General features: G+C 47.4%; 2 protein-coding genes across 7 annotated transcripts in view; both read right to left on the reverse strand.

Moving 5' to 3' along the window:
• The window catches only part of Pitpnm2 (phosphatidylinositol transfer protein membrane associated 2), a 126,784-nt gene extending 116,327 nt beyond the window's left edge, over nucleotides 1–10,457 (reverse strand). For 2 of the 6 annotated variants that reach the window (XM_051205044.1, XM_051205039.1), the window contains exon 1: nucleotides 10,105–10,457. The gene's annotated coding sequence lies outside the window, so the exon portion shown is untranslated. Of the gene's footprint in view, nucleotides 1–8,741; nucleotides 8,760–10,104 lie in introns of those variants that run through there. The other 4 variants (XM_051205047.1, XM_051205048.1, XM_051205049.1 and 1 more) reach the window with 3 other exon arrangements.
• A 4,988-nt stretch (nucleotides 10,458–15,445) lies between these two features.
• Nucleotides 15,446–17,379, reverse strand: part of Mphosph9 (M-phase phosphoprotein 9) — a 59,986-nt gene continuing 58,052 nt past the window's right edge. Inside the window, exon 22 of the mRNA XM_051205061.1 lies at nucleotides 15,446–15,582. Coding sequence (XP_051061018.1) covers nucleotides 15,481–15,582 — 102 coding nt within the window. The 3' untranslated portion in view covers nucleotides 15,446–15,480. The remainder of the gene's footprint in view (nucleotides 15,583–17,379) is intronic.

The raw sequence follows: 17,379 nt of genomic DNA on the forward strand, positions 1-17,379 counted from the left end.
ACTCTGGGAACGCCAAGAGCAAAACATCAGCCTGTATCCGACTGGACACTTGGGGCCCGAGAGCTAAACCAAGAAGCCAGCAAAGCAAGTGTGACTTCAGATGGTCAGGGAAACCTCAATAGGGCATCTGCATCCTAAGCAGGTTCTGCTGCCCTGAACACACTGCGTGGGCATCCAGGGAAACTCCCAACTCCTGCCTAAGGGGCCTGCCTTAATTTGCTTTCTATTGTGATATATACCATGACCAAAAGCAACCTGGGGAGTGTGGTGGTTGTTGTAATTTAAGAAAAGCAGCATTCGAGAGAAAGATGCCATGAGACAGGGTTCAACCAGAGGGTCTTTTTGTTTTTTGTTTTTAATTAGGGAAAGGGATCATAAAAGGAGAAAGGGGAGGAGGGAGATTGGCCTCTGGAGACAGGAGCAAGAGAAGAGAGGAAAGAGGAAGAGAGAAAACATAGTGAGTATTTACAGGTGATACTCTTAGTAGCTGCAGATGAAGGTGTATCCTGTCAGAACCCCAAGGACAGGCCAGTAGAGATACCTAAATACTAACAGTGGTTTGAATAAGGATGGCCCCCATTGGCTCATGTTTGAATGCTTAGTCACCGGGAAGTGGCACTATTTGAAATGATTAGAAGGATTAGGAAGTGTGGCCTTGTTGGAAGTCTTTCACTGGGAGAGGGCTTTTGAAATGTCAAGCCCAGAGTCAACCCTCCCTCCCTCTCTCTCTTTCTCTCTCTGCTTACAGATCAGGATGAAGCTCTCAGCTACTGTCCCAGCACCTGCCTGCATGCCTCCATACTCCTCACCATGATGACAGTGGACTATAAGCAAACCCCCAATTACATGTTTTCTCTTAAAATAGTTGCCTTGGCAACTATTTTAAGAACAGAGACTAAGACAGGGAGGAAAGGGTTTATTTCCACTTAGAGCTTGCAGTCCATCATGAAAGAAACTCAAGGCAGGAGTCCAAGCAGGACCGGGGAGACAGGAACTGAAGCAAAGGCCATGAAGAACGCTACTTGCAGGCTCTCTCCTTCCGGCTTGCTCTGCTAGCTTTCTCATACGCCAGGGACCGCCTGCCCTGGGATGGCCCTGCTCACAGTGGGCTGGCCTTTCTAAATCAATACAGGCGATGCCCCCGACCCTGACTTGCCCACAGGCCAGTCTGATGGAGGTAATTCCTCAATTGAGATTCTCTCCTCTCAGCCAACTCTAGCTTCTGTCAAATTGACAAAAAGCTAAACAACACAGAGCCTGAGTTCAATGTTCCTAAACTGGGTCTACAATGTCACCTTCTGAGCTCCTCATTGTCCCGCGCTACCGTCTCGCCAGCAAGAACGACGCGGCACACTCAGGATCCTTCTGCAGTAAAGCTTTAATGCATCTTGAGAGGGAGAGCATAAGCTTACAGAGCAGAGACCCCAAACATCCAAAACCCAACCCTTATATAGGTTTACAACCTTTGCCTCGGACGTGTCACCTCCTGATTGGCTGCCACCCATTGGCCCATATGACGCCACGGGAGAGGCAGAGGCCAAGGGAGGGAAAATCACCCTGCACCTGCGCACTGACTTGTTTACTCTCAACGCCAGCTGGATGCAGACGCCATCTTGTAATGGAGAATGCAGGGACGGCTCCCTACACCTCATCTCAATGGCCACCAAGAAGCTGGGTCCAGCCTCTGCCTCCTCTCCTGGCTGGCTTCCATTCCATCTCCACAGCGCCCTGGGTCTGGTGCTTCCTCTAAGACCAAGAAGATGAAGCATGTGCAGGAGAATGATGGGGATAGAGGAGCCTGGTTCCCAAGGTTAAAAAAACAAAACAAAACAAAACAAAAAAAAACCCTGCTCCCAGTTACCTCACCTCCAGACCCACAACCCTGTGCCTGACCTTTGACCTCTAACCTCCAGTGGTACATGGCTGGAGGACTGAACAACAAGATCAGGATTGGCCTCAAAACTCCATAAATAGACTGGATCTGTGCATGCGATCCTATCTTAGGGGATCTGCTGTCAGTATGCAAAGCCCTTTGGCCTCTTTTTGGAAAGCAAAAGCAACACACACAAACTCCAACTTCAAAGTTCTTTATACCATTTAGACACAACCAGATCAGGAAAACACTGATGGATTAAAAACAACAGCAGCATAACCCATAGTGTGGTCACTCACAGTGACGTGACTCAACAGAAACAGGCACATGAGGAATCAGGGACCTCCGGAGGCCTGGAATCTGAGCCAGTAACTAATGTATTGAGAGCTGGAGTTTAAATCATGATCTCTGAGTCACAGGATCCCATCTGGGAAATAGCATGGGTAAAGCATAAATGACTACCAATCGTGACCTTGGTCCCTTCAGGCTGTCCACTGGCCTTGTCATAGTTTCGAATCAAGCACAGTACCAGAGACTGAAGCACAACACAAAGGCAAGTGTCAAGCAACTCCTTACCTCTGCCTCCCAGACAAGCCCAAGACACCAAGCCACTATTCCAGGCACTGGCAATGACAGACCCTCAAAATATATGCAGTGATGGTGGAGATGGTGTGTGTGTAAGACTTGGGTACCCTGAGGTTGGGAGGCTCCCAGGAAAAAGAAGAGCAGGCTCCTAGGACTCCGTAGAAGAAAATCTAGAGCCCAGGGAAGCCTTGTGGGGTATGGGCAGGATGCTACCAGCATGTACCCAAGTAGCAGCCACACCACTCCAGGCTATCAGCACAGCCTCTAGTGAACTGGACACCTCAGATTTTATGAGCTAACCTCTAGTTCAGTCATTGAGTGCTAATCCCACTCCAATGTCCTATGCCCAGCCCTATGATCCCAGGGTTCCTGGGACAACGAATGTCATTGCTCCTGCTGGAAAGGTTGAACTTTTGTATTTTCCCAGTGCTCCATCTGGCTCTCCTCTCTGATTCTAAATTCCTCCTCTTCCCTGAACTCCCATTGGAAAGTCAGACATGGTGGGTGGGAATAACCAAGGCACAATGAAAAAAGTGAGTGGTGTCAGGAAGCATGATGCCCTGCTACCCAACGAGGGCAGGACAAGCGACACAGGCCAGCGGTCTGCACCATGAACTCACGGTGCTCCTGTGAGTCACCCACGGCTAGGAACGGACATCAATCTAGAGCTCTCAGACACTGTACGGGCTGAAGCTCAGCTGCTTACTAATGGCAAGAATCTGTGACACACATCCTTTGCTATCCCAAGCAGCCAATGCTCAGGGTCTGTGGCGCCGAGTATAAATTAGCTAGCTCTTTGCTGCCTCAATACAAATCGTGCTCTGGGCCAATTAAATAAGCAACTTCGGGACTTTGCTTCACTTTGCTGGAAAATGTCGAGCATGGGTGGAGGGGGGGGATGCAGTCTCAGGTGGTGCATGTCCAATTGATGGCTGAGCAAGGGAGAATGCTTCCGGAACTCTGGAGGCTTTTGTTATTAGTGGTGTTTTAGTGTTGGGTTCTTAAACACATCAAACAAATTTCCTTAGACTGGTAGTTACTGACAGCCACAGGGAAGACTGTAGGCCTCCCACCTCCCAGATGGTCCAACCACAATAAACGTTTGGCCTGTCAGATGCACAACACTGACGAACTAATTGAAATATGCTGCAAAGAGCAAACCCCAAATAAATGTGAAATCATTGTTTCCTTGTACTATAGCCCACCAAATCGCCTGCACGTCTGGCTGGCCCTGCTGATGGAATGTGCCTCCCCACCATCCACCTCACCAGCCTCACTGATGTGTGGTTTTCAAAAGGCTTAAATGCTTTTCTTCAGTGTGATTACCCAAGTGAGGCAAAGTCTAATTGCAAAAAATGTTTGGTTTTTCTCCCTCATTGAAAAAAAAAAAAAAAATGCAAGAGAAGAGTTGGTTCTTACAAAGCGGCAAGGAAAGCAATTATGGCCTTGGACGGAAAAGGAAGTGTGTGCTGTCCTCAGGAGATAAGTGCGGGCCTAACCATGGGGCAGCCCTATCCCTGGGCCAAAGGGAGCTGTCTGGGTTGAAGGACACAGAAATGGCCACCCCGCACTAGTCCCCATGCCCACTTCAAAGAGACCACTCATGTCCCCTTGGGTCCTCCTCAGGGGCCCAGAAAGATATTGGGGTCTGACACCCAATCCTAGAAGGGAAGGAGGGAAGAACAGCTTTCTGCAGCAGACCCATGCAGGAAGGCCCCTGCCAGGAGCCGCTCTCAAAGGCATGATCTGGAGGCCCATGAACTTGTAAAAGGAGTCCACAGGCACATCTTTGGGAGGACTGCTGTCGGTCTGAGCTGCAGGGGCTCCAGCTGGGCCCAAACACCTCCTCGGGAAGACCACCCCTTCAGCTGAAAACCTTCCCTCGGCAGCTTGCAGTAAGGGCCAATTATGTCCTAGGCAGATCCTGGCTGTTGTCGCCCCTGCATGAGGACCTGGTCCCCCTCTGCTTTCGGAAGGGAAAATAAGTACTGCCCAGCAGGATGCGGGACACTCTGAAAGAAGCTACAGAAGGAGAGTAAGTCTCTTTTCTTTAGCATCTTAGGTGACAAGCAAACATGAGAGTCTGCCACCAGTCAGGGTCCTGGATTTCTACATCCATTTGCCAATCAAAGGCTGAGTAGCAGACAGCAAGATTCCCTGAGATGGATGGATGCCTAAGATGGCAGGGTCACTATTACCAGGGCACTGCATACTTGCAAATGCATCTAGTCACTAAGACCTACTTCTCAGGCGGGAAAGATGGCTCAGAAGGCCTGGGTCAGATTCCCAAAATCCATGCCCTTCCCTTTGGCTCAAAACTCTGCTCCCAATGCCCTCTTCTGGCCTCCTCAGGCACAGCACACATGTGGCATATGCTCACACAAACACACATAAACCTAAGTAAAATTAGACTTTTTTTTTTTAAGAGAACGATCTACTTGTAACCCCCAATCAAGGCTCTGAATGTCTTCTGGGTCATTTACAAACTTCTGCAGATGGCAAATGTGGGTCACCTGATGTGCAGGTTCCCCACCGAGGAAGAACAAGGTGATGCTCCACCTTCTGTTTCCGCTCTCACACTGTAAACAACTGCCCTTCAGGGGTTGATTTAGTGACACATTTTCTTGCATGCCTGTGAGTTTTGTTAATTTCGCTGTTTAAAATGCCCCCAACATAGTGATGAAGTTCTCTCTGGTGCCCCTGAGCACAGGCTATGACATGTAAAGAAAGTATGTGTCAGATGAGCTCCCTTCAGGCCTGAGCTGCAGTGAGCTGAATGTCAGTGAACCAATATTTTAAGCAAGATGTCTTCTAACAGAAACACACATAAAATAAGCGAATGTATTGATCAGCTGATTAAAATATCATCACCAGAGGCTCCCAGAAACCTAACCTTTTATTCTCCTAGGTTCAGTGTCCCCCAGTTCAGCTTACAATTCAACTTTGGGAAACAAACACACTCTGAATAGGACAACCCACTGTCCATGTAAACATGACACGGTGAATTTTACTCTTACAGCAGCGTTCATTCTGCTCCCATGCCTGCAGGTGGTCAGTACATCCAACAGGGAACAAGAGCTACCAGGCTCTGCCAAGTTCAGAATCAGCCTCTGGGTCTCCCCTGCTGAACCCCACCCATGATTCCTGTTTCCCTGTGTTCTCCACAACACAGAGGTGGGGTGACGGAGCAAGACCATGCCACAGAAAGCGGTGTGGAACAGGCAGGACTTCCGTAAGGAGCTATGGCACTGATTTGTCAATGTCTTTTCCCCAAGGTTGTGGCTTGGGGTTTTCAGTGTCTTGTTACCAGATCCCTGCCTGCTAGTTAACTTCCATTTTGTCCTCTGGCAAGGACAATTGTGGATATGTGAAATTTCAGGGAACGCCAGCCTGTCCTCACAGCTCTTTGTGTCCACACCACAAAGATTTAGCAGAGGTCTGTCACAGTGAGGACGTCAGCACCTTATACTCATTACAGCCAAAAGAAGCAGCGTAAGTCCTACTGCAGGCTGAGTTGCTGGCAAACAGGGACCTTAGCTCCAGGCTGGCAGTGTGGCCTTGGGGCAAACCAGTTCTTTTCAACATCCCCTGCCTCTCAATTCTAATGGCAGCCCCTAACCCAACTCCAGCACTGTTAGATGAAGTTTTCACCAGTCTCTGCAAGCAGGTTTCGGAGCAATATTCCCCTCCCTGCCCCAGAAACCCTGCTCTGGAGGGTCATGATAACTTCTGCAGAGTTTAAACAAAACCCTATATATCTTTATCATTGCTATGGCTGGTCAAAATTCTGCCTAACCATTATTCCCTCTCTGTTCCTGGCCCACCATGATGGGATCTCTCTGTTCCCCCATACCTTTCCTACCAGAATGGAATGAATCCTCTAAACTATAAGCCAAAGTAAATCAATCTTTCATATCTCAAAAAAAAAAATTCTTCAAATTCCACTCTCCCTGGAAGTCATCCTGGGGACTTCTACCCACACTATGAGTCGGCATAAGCATCAGGTGAAATGCTACTTATGTTCAATTCATATCTGTTCCCTGATTTAGAGAAACCTATTGTGATGACTCATATAAAATATAGATAAATAATGTGTCAGGCAGTGATGACACATGCTTTTAATCCCAGCACTCAGGAGGCAGAAGCAGGCAGATCTCTGTGAGTTCAAGCCCAGCCTGGTCTACAAATCAAATTCCAGAAGAGCCAGTACAACACAGAAAGAAACTGTCTGAAAAACAAAACAAAAAAAAAAAACAAAAAAAAAAAAAAAAAAAAAAAAAAGACTACAGTACAGATAATACAGGTGTGATGGTGCAAATTTTTAATCCCAGGACTTGGAAGGCTGGGGCAAGAGGATTTTGAGACCAGCCCAGGCTACAGAGTAAGAATCTGTCTCCAGAAAACAAAATAAAAACAGGGGGCTGGAGAGATAGCCCACTTGGCTTAGAGTTTTCCATGTACATATAAGGACCTGTGTTTAATCTCCAGAAACCATTAAAAAAAAAAAAAAAAAAAAAAAAAACAAGCAAGATTGGCGGTTACATGCCTGTGATGCCAGCCCTGGGGAGGCAGGGACAGTGGGAAGCTCCAGGGCTCACTAGGCCAGCCAGTCCAACTTATTTTGCAAGTCTCTGGCCAACAAGAGAGAGAGAGAAAAGAACAAAACCAGTGTGGTACAAGGAGAGCAAGGCAGAAGCGGATGATACAAATCCAGACAAATCTGATCAAATCAACTGATCTCTCCTCTCTATATTTCTCAGTCCCCCCCCCCCCCCGGGGAAACTGGGGGAGAATAGCAAGTGTGCAGAGTATGTGTGAGCCCCGCGTGTGCACTGTGTGGTGTGAAGGACATAAACAGTACAAGACTGCCTCCCCTATTCTCCTTGTTATCAACGAAAAGGCAGCCTAGTTTCCCAGGGAAGACAATGTGTGCGGTCCCTAAATTCTAAGGAAACAAAACCAAACAAATCCACAGGGACCAGAGAGATGGTTCAGCGGTTAAGAGCACTGTCTGCTTTTCCAGAGGATCCAGGTTCAATTCCCAGCACCCACATGGCAGCTCACAACCGTCTGTAACTTTAGTTCCAGGGGATCCAACGCCCTCTTCTGGCCTCTGTGGGTACAGGGCATGCATCCGGCACACAGATATGCATGTAGGCAAAACACCCATACACATGAAGTATCTTAAATACACCTTTGAGAAAGAACTACACACTCTATTTTCCTTGTGAAACACTGTATGAAGCTGTCCATAGATGGGCAAAGCCTAACAAATCAGACGCCAATCTGCGCTGGCTCCGTTAAAAAACAACCCTAGGAATCCAGCAAAAGTTTAATAATAATAAACATCAACCACATGATCTGAAGAGAGGCTGTGCTAAGACCACCTTTTGTTGGGGGCCTAGAGGCCTGAGGTCCTATGAAGTTGTTTCAGGATGACTATGAGCAAAACTAAGAACTGGCCTGCCGATACCTGAGGCTCAGAAGCCTACCATTGCCCTTCCATACATGGCTCCTGGGCTCTTCCCAAAGGAACAAGGCAGCGGTCTCGATGCAACAGATGCTTCCTCTGCTAATCTCTACACATAGCTACACATACTTCATTACTGGCTCTTCTTAAAGATTACTATGGGAAGCCTCGATCGGATGGGCTGTTTAGGAAAACAGGCCTCTGGACATGGAGGAAGGCAGTATGAGAGAGAAGGGGCCAGTGTGAACTACAACCAAGGAGGGCTCTTACCAGTCTCTCTCTCACCACTGAGACACTATTTTCCTAAGCGCCTACTGGGTGTGAGGCACTGAGGACGGAGAAATAGATAAGGGTTAGCCCTGACCATCTGGAAGCTACAGTCTAGCCTGTGGAAACAGAAGCCTCGTTTCATGTAGTAAATCAGATTAGGTCAAGGCAAGGCTGGAGGAAAGGCATCGCCTCCAGCCAAGACCAGGGAAGACAGACTAGCTCTGTCTCCTGCAGGGACGAGGTGAAAAGGCACGCAGGGACCAGGAAGTGCTCACGGAAATCTAGAGGGCTGGAGTGTGAAGGGCGACGGGACAGAGGAGAGCTGACATAAACAGGGCCCAGTCTTGTATACGCTGAGGAGGTCTGGATTCCCTAAGAAACAACCAAGACTGAGAAAAGCCACTCAACTCTACCTCGCACAACAAATTCATGGAAAGCCAAGCAGGGAATCCAGACCTCTGGGCTCCTCAGCCCCCACACTCTACCCTCGGAGCCCGTCAAGTATTCACAGGGAAAAGAGCTAGCTGCACAGGCGACACTCACCACCTGGAGAACCGACAGCCAGGCCTTGGTCATCTCCACAGCAGGGAATGTGCTGTCCCAGACATTTGGCAAAGTCACTCCGGCCGGCCACCATCAGCCCATCCAAGTCATTGTGTTTCTCTGCAGTGGGAGTGGTCTGGGCATCTATTCCATTCCCAGAACAAGGTCTCCTCACAGGAGAAAAAGAATGTGAACACAGCAGCCCAGGGTCAGTCAGAGAGGCAAGTGTTCAGAAGGAATTCTGCTGTGTCGGAGGGATGCTGGCTGGACTCAGTGGGTCAGACCAGAGTGGGAGACCAGAGTGGGAGACTCCGTGAATCAAACTCCACCCTGGGAGCATCAGAGCCAGCGTGGAAGACAAGCTAAGCTCAAACGTATCTGTCAGGCAGACAGTGATAAGAGCCACCAAGATAAAGTTCAGTAGGGGGTTCACAGCAGAGGGAAGAGCCCAGGGGCTGGGTGGTGGCTGCCTGCGGGAGGGGCTACTCTATCAGTCGGGGCTCTGGATGGGGCAGAGGTGAGAACAGGCTGCGGACAAAGGGATGCTTAGCTGCAGTCTCTTGAGGAATCTAGAATTGGGAGACAGGAAGGCCCAAGAGTTTCAGCGATAAAGAGGGAAATAACGGGAGGAATCAGGGGTTTCAAGGCAAAAGCAGGAAGGCTACTTTAAAAGGGGACAAAGCTAGAGGCCTTGCTTGAAATGACATTTTACTTGAGATAAGCATTTTGGATGGGGGGGGGGGAGAGGTGGTAGTTGTGTACACTGGGGACGGGGACATTAAGTTTCCCTCTGGCAAGCTCCCCATCAGTCTCTCCACTGGTGGGAAAGAATATGAGGTGGGTGGAAGAGACGCTCCCCCCCACACACACACACCTTAAGAATCTAGCATCTCTCAGGACATCGGGAAAGGGATCTATGGGATGGAGAGGGGCCACACCCCATCCTTAGGCCCCAGTGCCCACCCAGCCAAGCAAGACTGCAGGGATGTCTTGCTGATCGGATGCAGGAGAAACCCAGACCACGGCTCTGCCCTGCCCTTCCTGCCAGCAGCCCCAGGGAGTGGTGGTCTCCCGGGACAAGCCCTGCACTGCAAACACACCTGCTCCTTGACCTGCCGTGACACTTGTCACTGGGGGAGGGGGTGTCCCTCCACAACCGAGGAATTTAGAAATCAGCATTAATAGTCCGAATCGGGAAGGGGTGGTGACCAGGCGATGCCCGAGGCGGGGGTCCTGCTCCTCACACGGTTCTCCCACGCGGCGTCCCGAGGGCCCCATGGCAGGCCGCGCGCACGGCCGCCGGGCACTGCGGGCTCCCCCGGCCCCGGAAGGGCCGCCCGCCGCCCGCCACCCTCTCACTCACCCGCTCGGCCGGCCGCGCTCCAGGTTCCTCGGCCGCCGCCTCAAGCCGCGTCCCGGGAAGCGCGGGCCCCACGGCCCCGGCCCGGCCGGCTGCACCCCGTGGCCCCGCTCGCCCCCGCCGCCAGCTGGCCCCGCGCGAGCGTCCGAACGGCGGCGGGCATGCTCCGGGCCGTCGGCGGCGGCGCACGTGCCGGCGCGGGACCCGGGCCGCTGTGGCCTCTTGTGAGCGCGGGCTGAGGGGACCGCGGGCCGGGCCGGCTGGAGCGCTCTGAGCCGCGGCGCCGCCGTGCCCCACGCGCCTCAGCGGCCGCTGCCTCCCGCGCGCGCCGGCCCGGCTCGCATTCCCTCAGTCGCGGCGGCGGCGGCGGCGGCGGGCGGGCGGGCGGCGCCTCCTCAGGCCGCGCGGGGGAGCGGCGGGGGCGCGGCGTGGAGGAGCCCGGCTGCCGCCTGCGCCGGAAGAGCCGCTCGGTCTCGGGCCCCGCACCGCCGGGCCCGCCGCGCGGGAGGGCCAGAGGCAACCGAGCTCGGCGAGGGATCCGGGCTTTGTTTTTGGTTAAACTCCTCGGGAGTCAGACGACACACTTAAGGCTGTGGCGAAGGCCACGCGGGGGGGGGGGGGGCTGGGAATACTTGGGGCAGGCCCCGCGCCGAGGCCGTGTAGACACCCGTGGTCTTTGCCTACAGCCCTACAGCCGTCGAGTCCTTTGCACAGGACTCCGGGCGGGAAAAAGCAAAGAGGCCTATTGGCCATCAGCAGAGGGAGTAGTGGCCGCCTGACAGCATGTGCAGCTCGGGTCCCCACCTCCCACAGAGCAGGATCGGGTTCAGAAATAGCTTCATCTTGATGCACCTCTCCCATAGGGCGCTCCGGTTTGCCACATGAACAGACCAAGAGGATACTTGGTGAGAGTCAAAGAAAAGGTTAAGGGAGGGTTTTTGTGAGTTGCACAAGGGCAGCCTTGTTTGTCAGAACTTCAAGTCGTGGAACTAAAAAGCCCACACCTAACACCTAGTGATTGCTGTCCATACAGGCAAGAGAGAGAAGCCCAGTGCTCCCTTTGACACTGCAGAGGACCAGGCAGGCAGAGGCTGTGAGGGCTAAGAAAGGCAGTTTACAGAACATGATGCCCACACCAGGCAAATGAAGGTGTCCATCAGATAAATACTACAACTCTGGAGTCACCAAAAGGTGCTGTACAGTGCTACACACACACACACTCACACACTCACACCCAGCACGTTACTGGTTACTTTGAATTGACTTCCTTTATTAATTTTAGCATTTCCATGACTGTTAACCAAACAGGCAACTACTGGGACTTGAAGACCATCATTAAAAGCTGGCTCTCACAGCCAGTATGAATAAACTCATAAATACCACAAGACAGCTCATTTCCACAAATATTTATTGAGTGCCTAGATACAAGATGGAAGATGACCTGGTCCCTGCTCTCATGGAGCTTACAACTTCATTACTCCAGTGTGTGGCCCGATTTTAACAACAACTACAATAAGCATTCCTGACCAGCAGCAGCACTGTATAAGCAACTGTTTTTCACATTATGGGTCACTGTTACAGTGAAAGTATCTAATGTAAGTAAAATACAATTAGCTTTGAAATCTTAGTCATAGTGAAGGCAAGGTAGGTAATGTTCAGCAAATGCAAAGTTATGGCTTGATTCCTCATGTATCTGAGGTCTCCAGTGAAATAAAGGGCAAATCAGATGGGGAAACGGCTTTTAGTGAGGTCCTAAGAACACTGGACTAGTTTGACAAGGTATTAAACTTACATATTGCTCTTGGCATGGCAGGAAATAATTTCTGGCAAAAATCTGTGCAATGCCAGGTGTTTAGCTAGATTTGCAACATCCAAAAGTAAGGAAGACCTACTGATGAATGATCTCTCTGTATTATTCCTAAAGGTCTCTGCATCACTTTATTTTTGTTTGTTTTTTGTTTGTTTTGTTTGTTTTGTTTTGTTTTGTTTTGGAGACAGGGTTTCTCTGTGTAGCCTTGCTGTCCTGGAACTCACTCTGTAAACCAGGCTGGCTTCGAACTCACAGTCATCCACCTGCCTCTGCCTCCCGAGTGCTGGGATTAAAAGCATGTGCTACCACCACCCAGCCATGCCACTTACTTTATTATTCCTGATTCATGTAAAACAATGAAAATGTCTTATTTTACTATGTATTTGAGTGCAGACTTCAAAGGACAAGCAGCATTTGGCAAAGCCGGCTTTTATAGGTTAAAAGGGTTTCACTAGTCTCTCAATGGCTGTAAATCCATATAAACTAAGGCTCAGTAGCAGGCCCCTCTTCTGGGTGGTCCATCCTCTTTAAAGGTCTAATCATGAAACATTTGAGGGGAAAGCCACTTTTGTTAAACTAGCAATAAACTATAATGGAAAAAGCCAACATTTTTGCTCATTCATTTCCTTCCATCCATTAGATCAAAATGCTTTCAGAATTCACATTTGATGGGTTAACTTCTTACAATTTTTAGTCAACCAGTAAATAAATAACATACCAAGGAATTAATTTGAAATCCAAGAAAACCCTTGATTTTACCAAAGAGCAAAGACAACATAGACCACCTAACACCTGTGACAACTCAATGTAGTAACTGGAACAAAATCATCAACTTTCAAAAGAAATCACTAGATTAGGAATATAGCTCAGTGGTAGAGTCGTCTGGAAGTGCAAGGCCCTCATCTGCCATTAAAAAATCCACTATCTCACATTCCTAGTAAGTGATGAATCTGAAACGTGCTATTTGGTGCACACTAGAGCAGGCCTATCAACCTCCTCCACTGAAAGGCATCAACTATTGTTTGGTCTTTAAACTGAGGAAAGGCAGCCTGAGCTAGGGTCTCCAATCCCAGCAGGGGCGCATTATCTAAACCTAAAGCCTCAGGTAGAGCCATCCCTCTGAGCTCCTGAGACTGGAGCTGTGAGAAGGAAAGGGCAGATCTCCCCAACGGGAGAGTTTACTTTCTTTCTATGTACATCTTAAAAGGCACTTCCCAGAAGCTGCAGATTCAGACTCACTGAGGTTTTTGGGTTTTTTGTTTTTGTTTTTTTACTAGCTGCAGCATAACCTCAGCACAGAAACAGTTTGCTTCCCTTGGGTAACAGATGCTTTTTTAAGACTGCTACCTTCCCCACTTTTAAGCTAACTTGATTTTTATTATTAAGGGGAGAAGAGGCTGCAAGAATTTTCCTTGTGTCTTCATAGCTATAAAGAAGAATAAAATTTCTTTTTCAAATAAGTAATTGATAGTTTAAATCTATTACACACTTCAAAACCAAAGCATATGCTTTCTGAGAAGCGCAGAAGATGTTTTGATGGAACTTAATGCCTTTTTTGGAATAAGCCAATTATAGGCACCTATGAAGATAACTCCTTGGCAAGATAAAGCTACCACCTCTTCTGAAGTGGCAATTTCCTGCTTCTTGAGGATGTAGTAGACTATACAATAAAAGGAAGGAACAATAAAACGTACAAAAACACTGTTAGCTTGTTCAAGTTGCCTTGTTTGTTGGTGCTGGGGCAGAACCTGTTCCCTCACATGCAAGACAAGACCCCACCACTGGGCATATTATACTCCCAGCTTGTTATTTCTGCATGTCAATACAGGGGCATCTTTAAAAAATAAAAGCTCTAGATACAAGCTGTACAGGAACTTGATTAAAATGAACCTTGCTTTTCTGCAACATAATTTTTAAAAGGCTAAAAGAAAAGTCAAGAATAAAGGCACTTGCTTCTAATGACAAGAAATCCTGATTAAGTCTTCAACTGGTTACTGAATATGGACGCAAAGGTTCAGTCCTATCCCAAGGGTCTCCTCCTACATAAGATTCCTCACAGGTAGAGCAGGGCCCAGGCCTATCGCAAGGCAAAGCTTTGGTGAGAAAATGCTCAAAGACCACTTGAAATCCTGCGGAGGCATACGCACCTTAATGGAATGTCTTGATTCATTGTAAATAAATATGAAGAGCTACATACATAGAACGAACACAGAGGCAAACCAAAATCAAAAACCTGAGCACTAGCCCTGGAAAACAACCAGGAGAGCTAAGATGAGTCTGCATGGCTGTTGGGTTCGGAGTGGTCACCAGAAAATGAGTGGGTGAGCAGTGCAGACATTACCAATAGTCCCAACAAAAACAGGATACTTGCTGCTCCCAGGTCAGAACAGCTTCTCCTTCCCACACACTGCTCTTAGATGGAACTAGGGAATGTCACCCATGTGGTGGGCTACAGTCTGCATCAGGGCCCTGGGAAAGACACCATCCCCTGTCCCCCTGTCCTTTATCAGGTAGAGTGGTCTGAGCCCAGACTAACAGTTATTACAGCAGCTACTATGTAAGTATTTTTCTTTTTTTGGCAAGGATGGAATAGTAGATCAAGTAAGGTTAAGAGGGTGAAAATATGGGAAAATGACTTTTGGAGCTAAAGCTTTATGTGTCATAGACACTGGAGCTACCCTGGAAACTGTCCAAGTTGTGACACAATTTAAATCCTGGACAATGGGCAGAAAACTTCAGCTTTCCACCGCTGCTTTCCATCTTATTGTTTTCTTTCCTTACCAGTAAAAATGGTTTTAGGGAAATCAAATGAGTTGCACTTGTATAGTTTTTAAACTCTCCAATGCTCAAGTCTTACTAAGTTTTTCATGTTTAATTACCTATTGAGATGTGAACATGCCAAAGTGTGTATGTAGAGGTCAGAAGACAACTTATGGGAGTCATTTCTCTCCTCACATGTGGGTGCTGGAACTCAAAACGGTCCTCAGGCTTGGTGGCAAGCACTTTTGCCTGCTGAGCTATCTTGCTGGCCTAGTTGTTCTACTATTCACTACAAGGCATATGTTTCACATAGGAATTGTGTTATCATTTCTAAAAGGCTTCTACAGAATCTAAAAGCAAATTACACTATATTTTTTAATATTTAGCATGTTAGTCTATCCTTATGGAAGCTGTTAAGTATTTGTTTTTTAAAAATGAGTGATATTTACAATGTAGAACACGTTTATAAAATCGGTGTGCAAAGTTCATTGTAAAAGGATAACACCATTTCCTTAGCAACAAGCCGCCTCCTGTTTACATTTCCTTATTGTTGATAGAAATTGAAGACATACTCTATTTAAAAATAATGCTTTTTAAATAGTAAAATATACAAGAGGTTCCTGAGCATAACAAAAATATCTTGAAAATATGTGGCCATTTTGAAGTATAAAATAGCAAGTGTAAGAATAACATGATTGTAAAACTACTGTTTGAAGTCTTATAAACAGTACAAAAGAGCTTGCCTTTTCTGAGTGCATAACTGTACATCAGTGCAAACAAAAGTGTCTTAAATTTAATGGCTACCAATCTCAAAGGTTTGCAGAGCTGCGCAAGACATGAAACTTCTTGAGTGTCATTCGAACTGAACCCAGTTCCCGATTGATCCTTTCCAAACGATCTTCCAAGGCTTCCTAGGTAAGAGTAATGGGAAAGGTGTCATGAGACTCCACACCGGTTCCTCTGGCTCTGCAGCCAGTTGCCACCTACAGACCTTTGGGGCAGCACGAGAGCAAGCATAAACAACAAGATGGCAGACTTCACTTCCCGCATAAATCATCCCATTAACATCATTTTCCTTTTTGTTTGTTTCCAGACAGGGTTTCTCTGTGTATTCCTGGCTATCCTGGAACTCAGTCTGTAGACCAGGCTAGCCTCAGACTCACAGAGATCTTCTTGCCTCTGCCTCCCAAGTTCTGGGATTAAAGGCAAGCACCACCACCTCCTGGCCAACATTATTTTTCTTAAACTGAACAATGAATCCGCTTCTCAACCTTTCTAAATAAGCAGGGCACTTTAAGTACCCTTGGTCTGTTGGGCACTCTTGGCACATGAGAACTCTGTACTGCAGTGCAGCCACAAGCAGGGGTGGTGGTGACGACCTGAGATCAGTATTTTGGAGCCTAAACGTGCCATACACAGGTCACCAGAGAAGTGTGCATACTGGATCAACTGTAGACATGCACACATATTCCAAATAACCTGACAAAAAATTCTCCCTTCAAAACATTATCAGAGCTTGGCATAGTGGCATAGGTCTTTAATTCCAGCACTCAGGAGGCAGAGCAGGTGGATTTTGAGTTTGACACACACCAGTCTGATCTACAAAGCAAGTTCCAGGACAGTCAGGGTTACACAGAAAAATCCTGTCTCAAAAAAACAAAAACAAAACCCAAAAAAAGAAAGGAAGAAAAAACATTAGTGGAAACTTCAGGAAAAAAGACTTCACAATTACAATGAAGAAGTAGAGTTAATCATACCTAGAATATATATTTACTGGTCTATCTTTTTGTTTTGTTTTGTTTTTAAACCCACCCGGCTGGCCACCTATATTGACCATTCTAGATCATTTATTATAGATTGACTCAAATGGTACCCTGAAATAGAACTGGATCTCCCCCCACCCCCACCCCAGACAGAGTTCCTCTGTGTATCCCTGGCCGCCCTGGAACTCTGTAGACCAGGCTAGCCTCAAACTCAAAGAGATCTATCTGCCTCTGCTTCACGAGTGCTGGGATTAAAGGCATGCACTTGAAATATTTATATTTAACAATTTTAGTAAAAGGATTCAATGTCCACTGTAGATCCCTGAGAGACAGAAAAGAGAAGGACAATCACCCTCTTCTTCATATATGCATATCCTCTTTAAGGAAAAACCCAGAATAGAACGTTTCAAATAATTGTTTCCATTGAACTTTCTTGGTATATTACAAAGTATCTTCAGACAGAATCCTCCTAAATTAATGTACAATATTCCTTCACAAGTAACAGTTTAACCAGGAATCTTTCAGTAGAAATTTAGGTTGCTTCTAATTTTGGATACTATAAATAAGGCCACAGTACATTTCTTAAACATATCTCCTTGCCGTATCTATAAATACTACGACATCTTTGCAATCACTGGCAGACAGAAAAAAAAAAAAAAAAGTGCTTCGGTTCAAAGAAATGCAAAATAAATTCTGCATTCCAGAAAGTCTGTGATGATTTCTATTTGCATCTGCATTGTCTACATTCTGAGTTGTTTTTAAAAACAAAGCAAAACACCTGATAATTGAACATGGTGGTGCATGCTTAATCCCAGAACTAGTGACGTTGAGGCAGGAAGCTGATGAATTCAAAGCCAGTCTAGAACCTGTCTCAAAGAATCTCAAAACTAAACCTGCAAACACAGTTAGAGGGGAAAAAAAGGGAAAAAAAAAAAAAACTTTAAA

The sequence above is a fragment of the Phodopus roborovskii genome, unplaced genomic scaffold, assembly GCF_943737965.1.
Source record: "Phodopus roborovskii unplaced genomic scaffold, PHOROB, whole genome shotgun sequence".
Classification (NCBI taxonomy): Eukaryota; Metazoa; Chordata; class Mammalia; order Rodentia; family Cricetidae; genus Phodopus; species Phodopus roborovskii.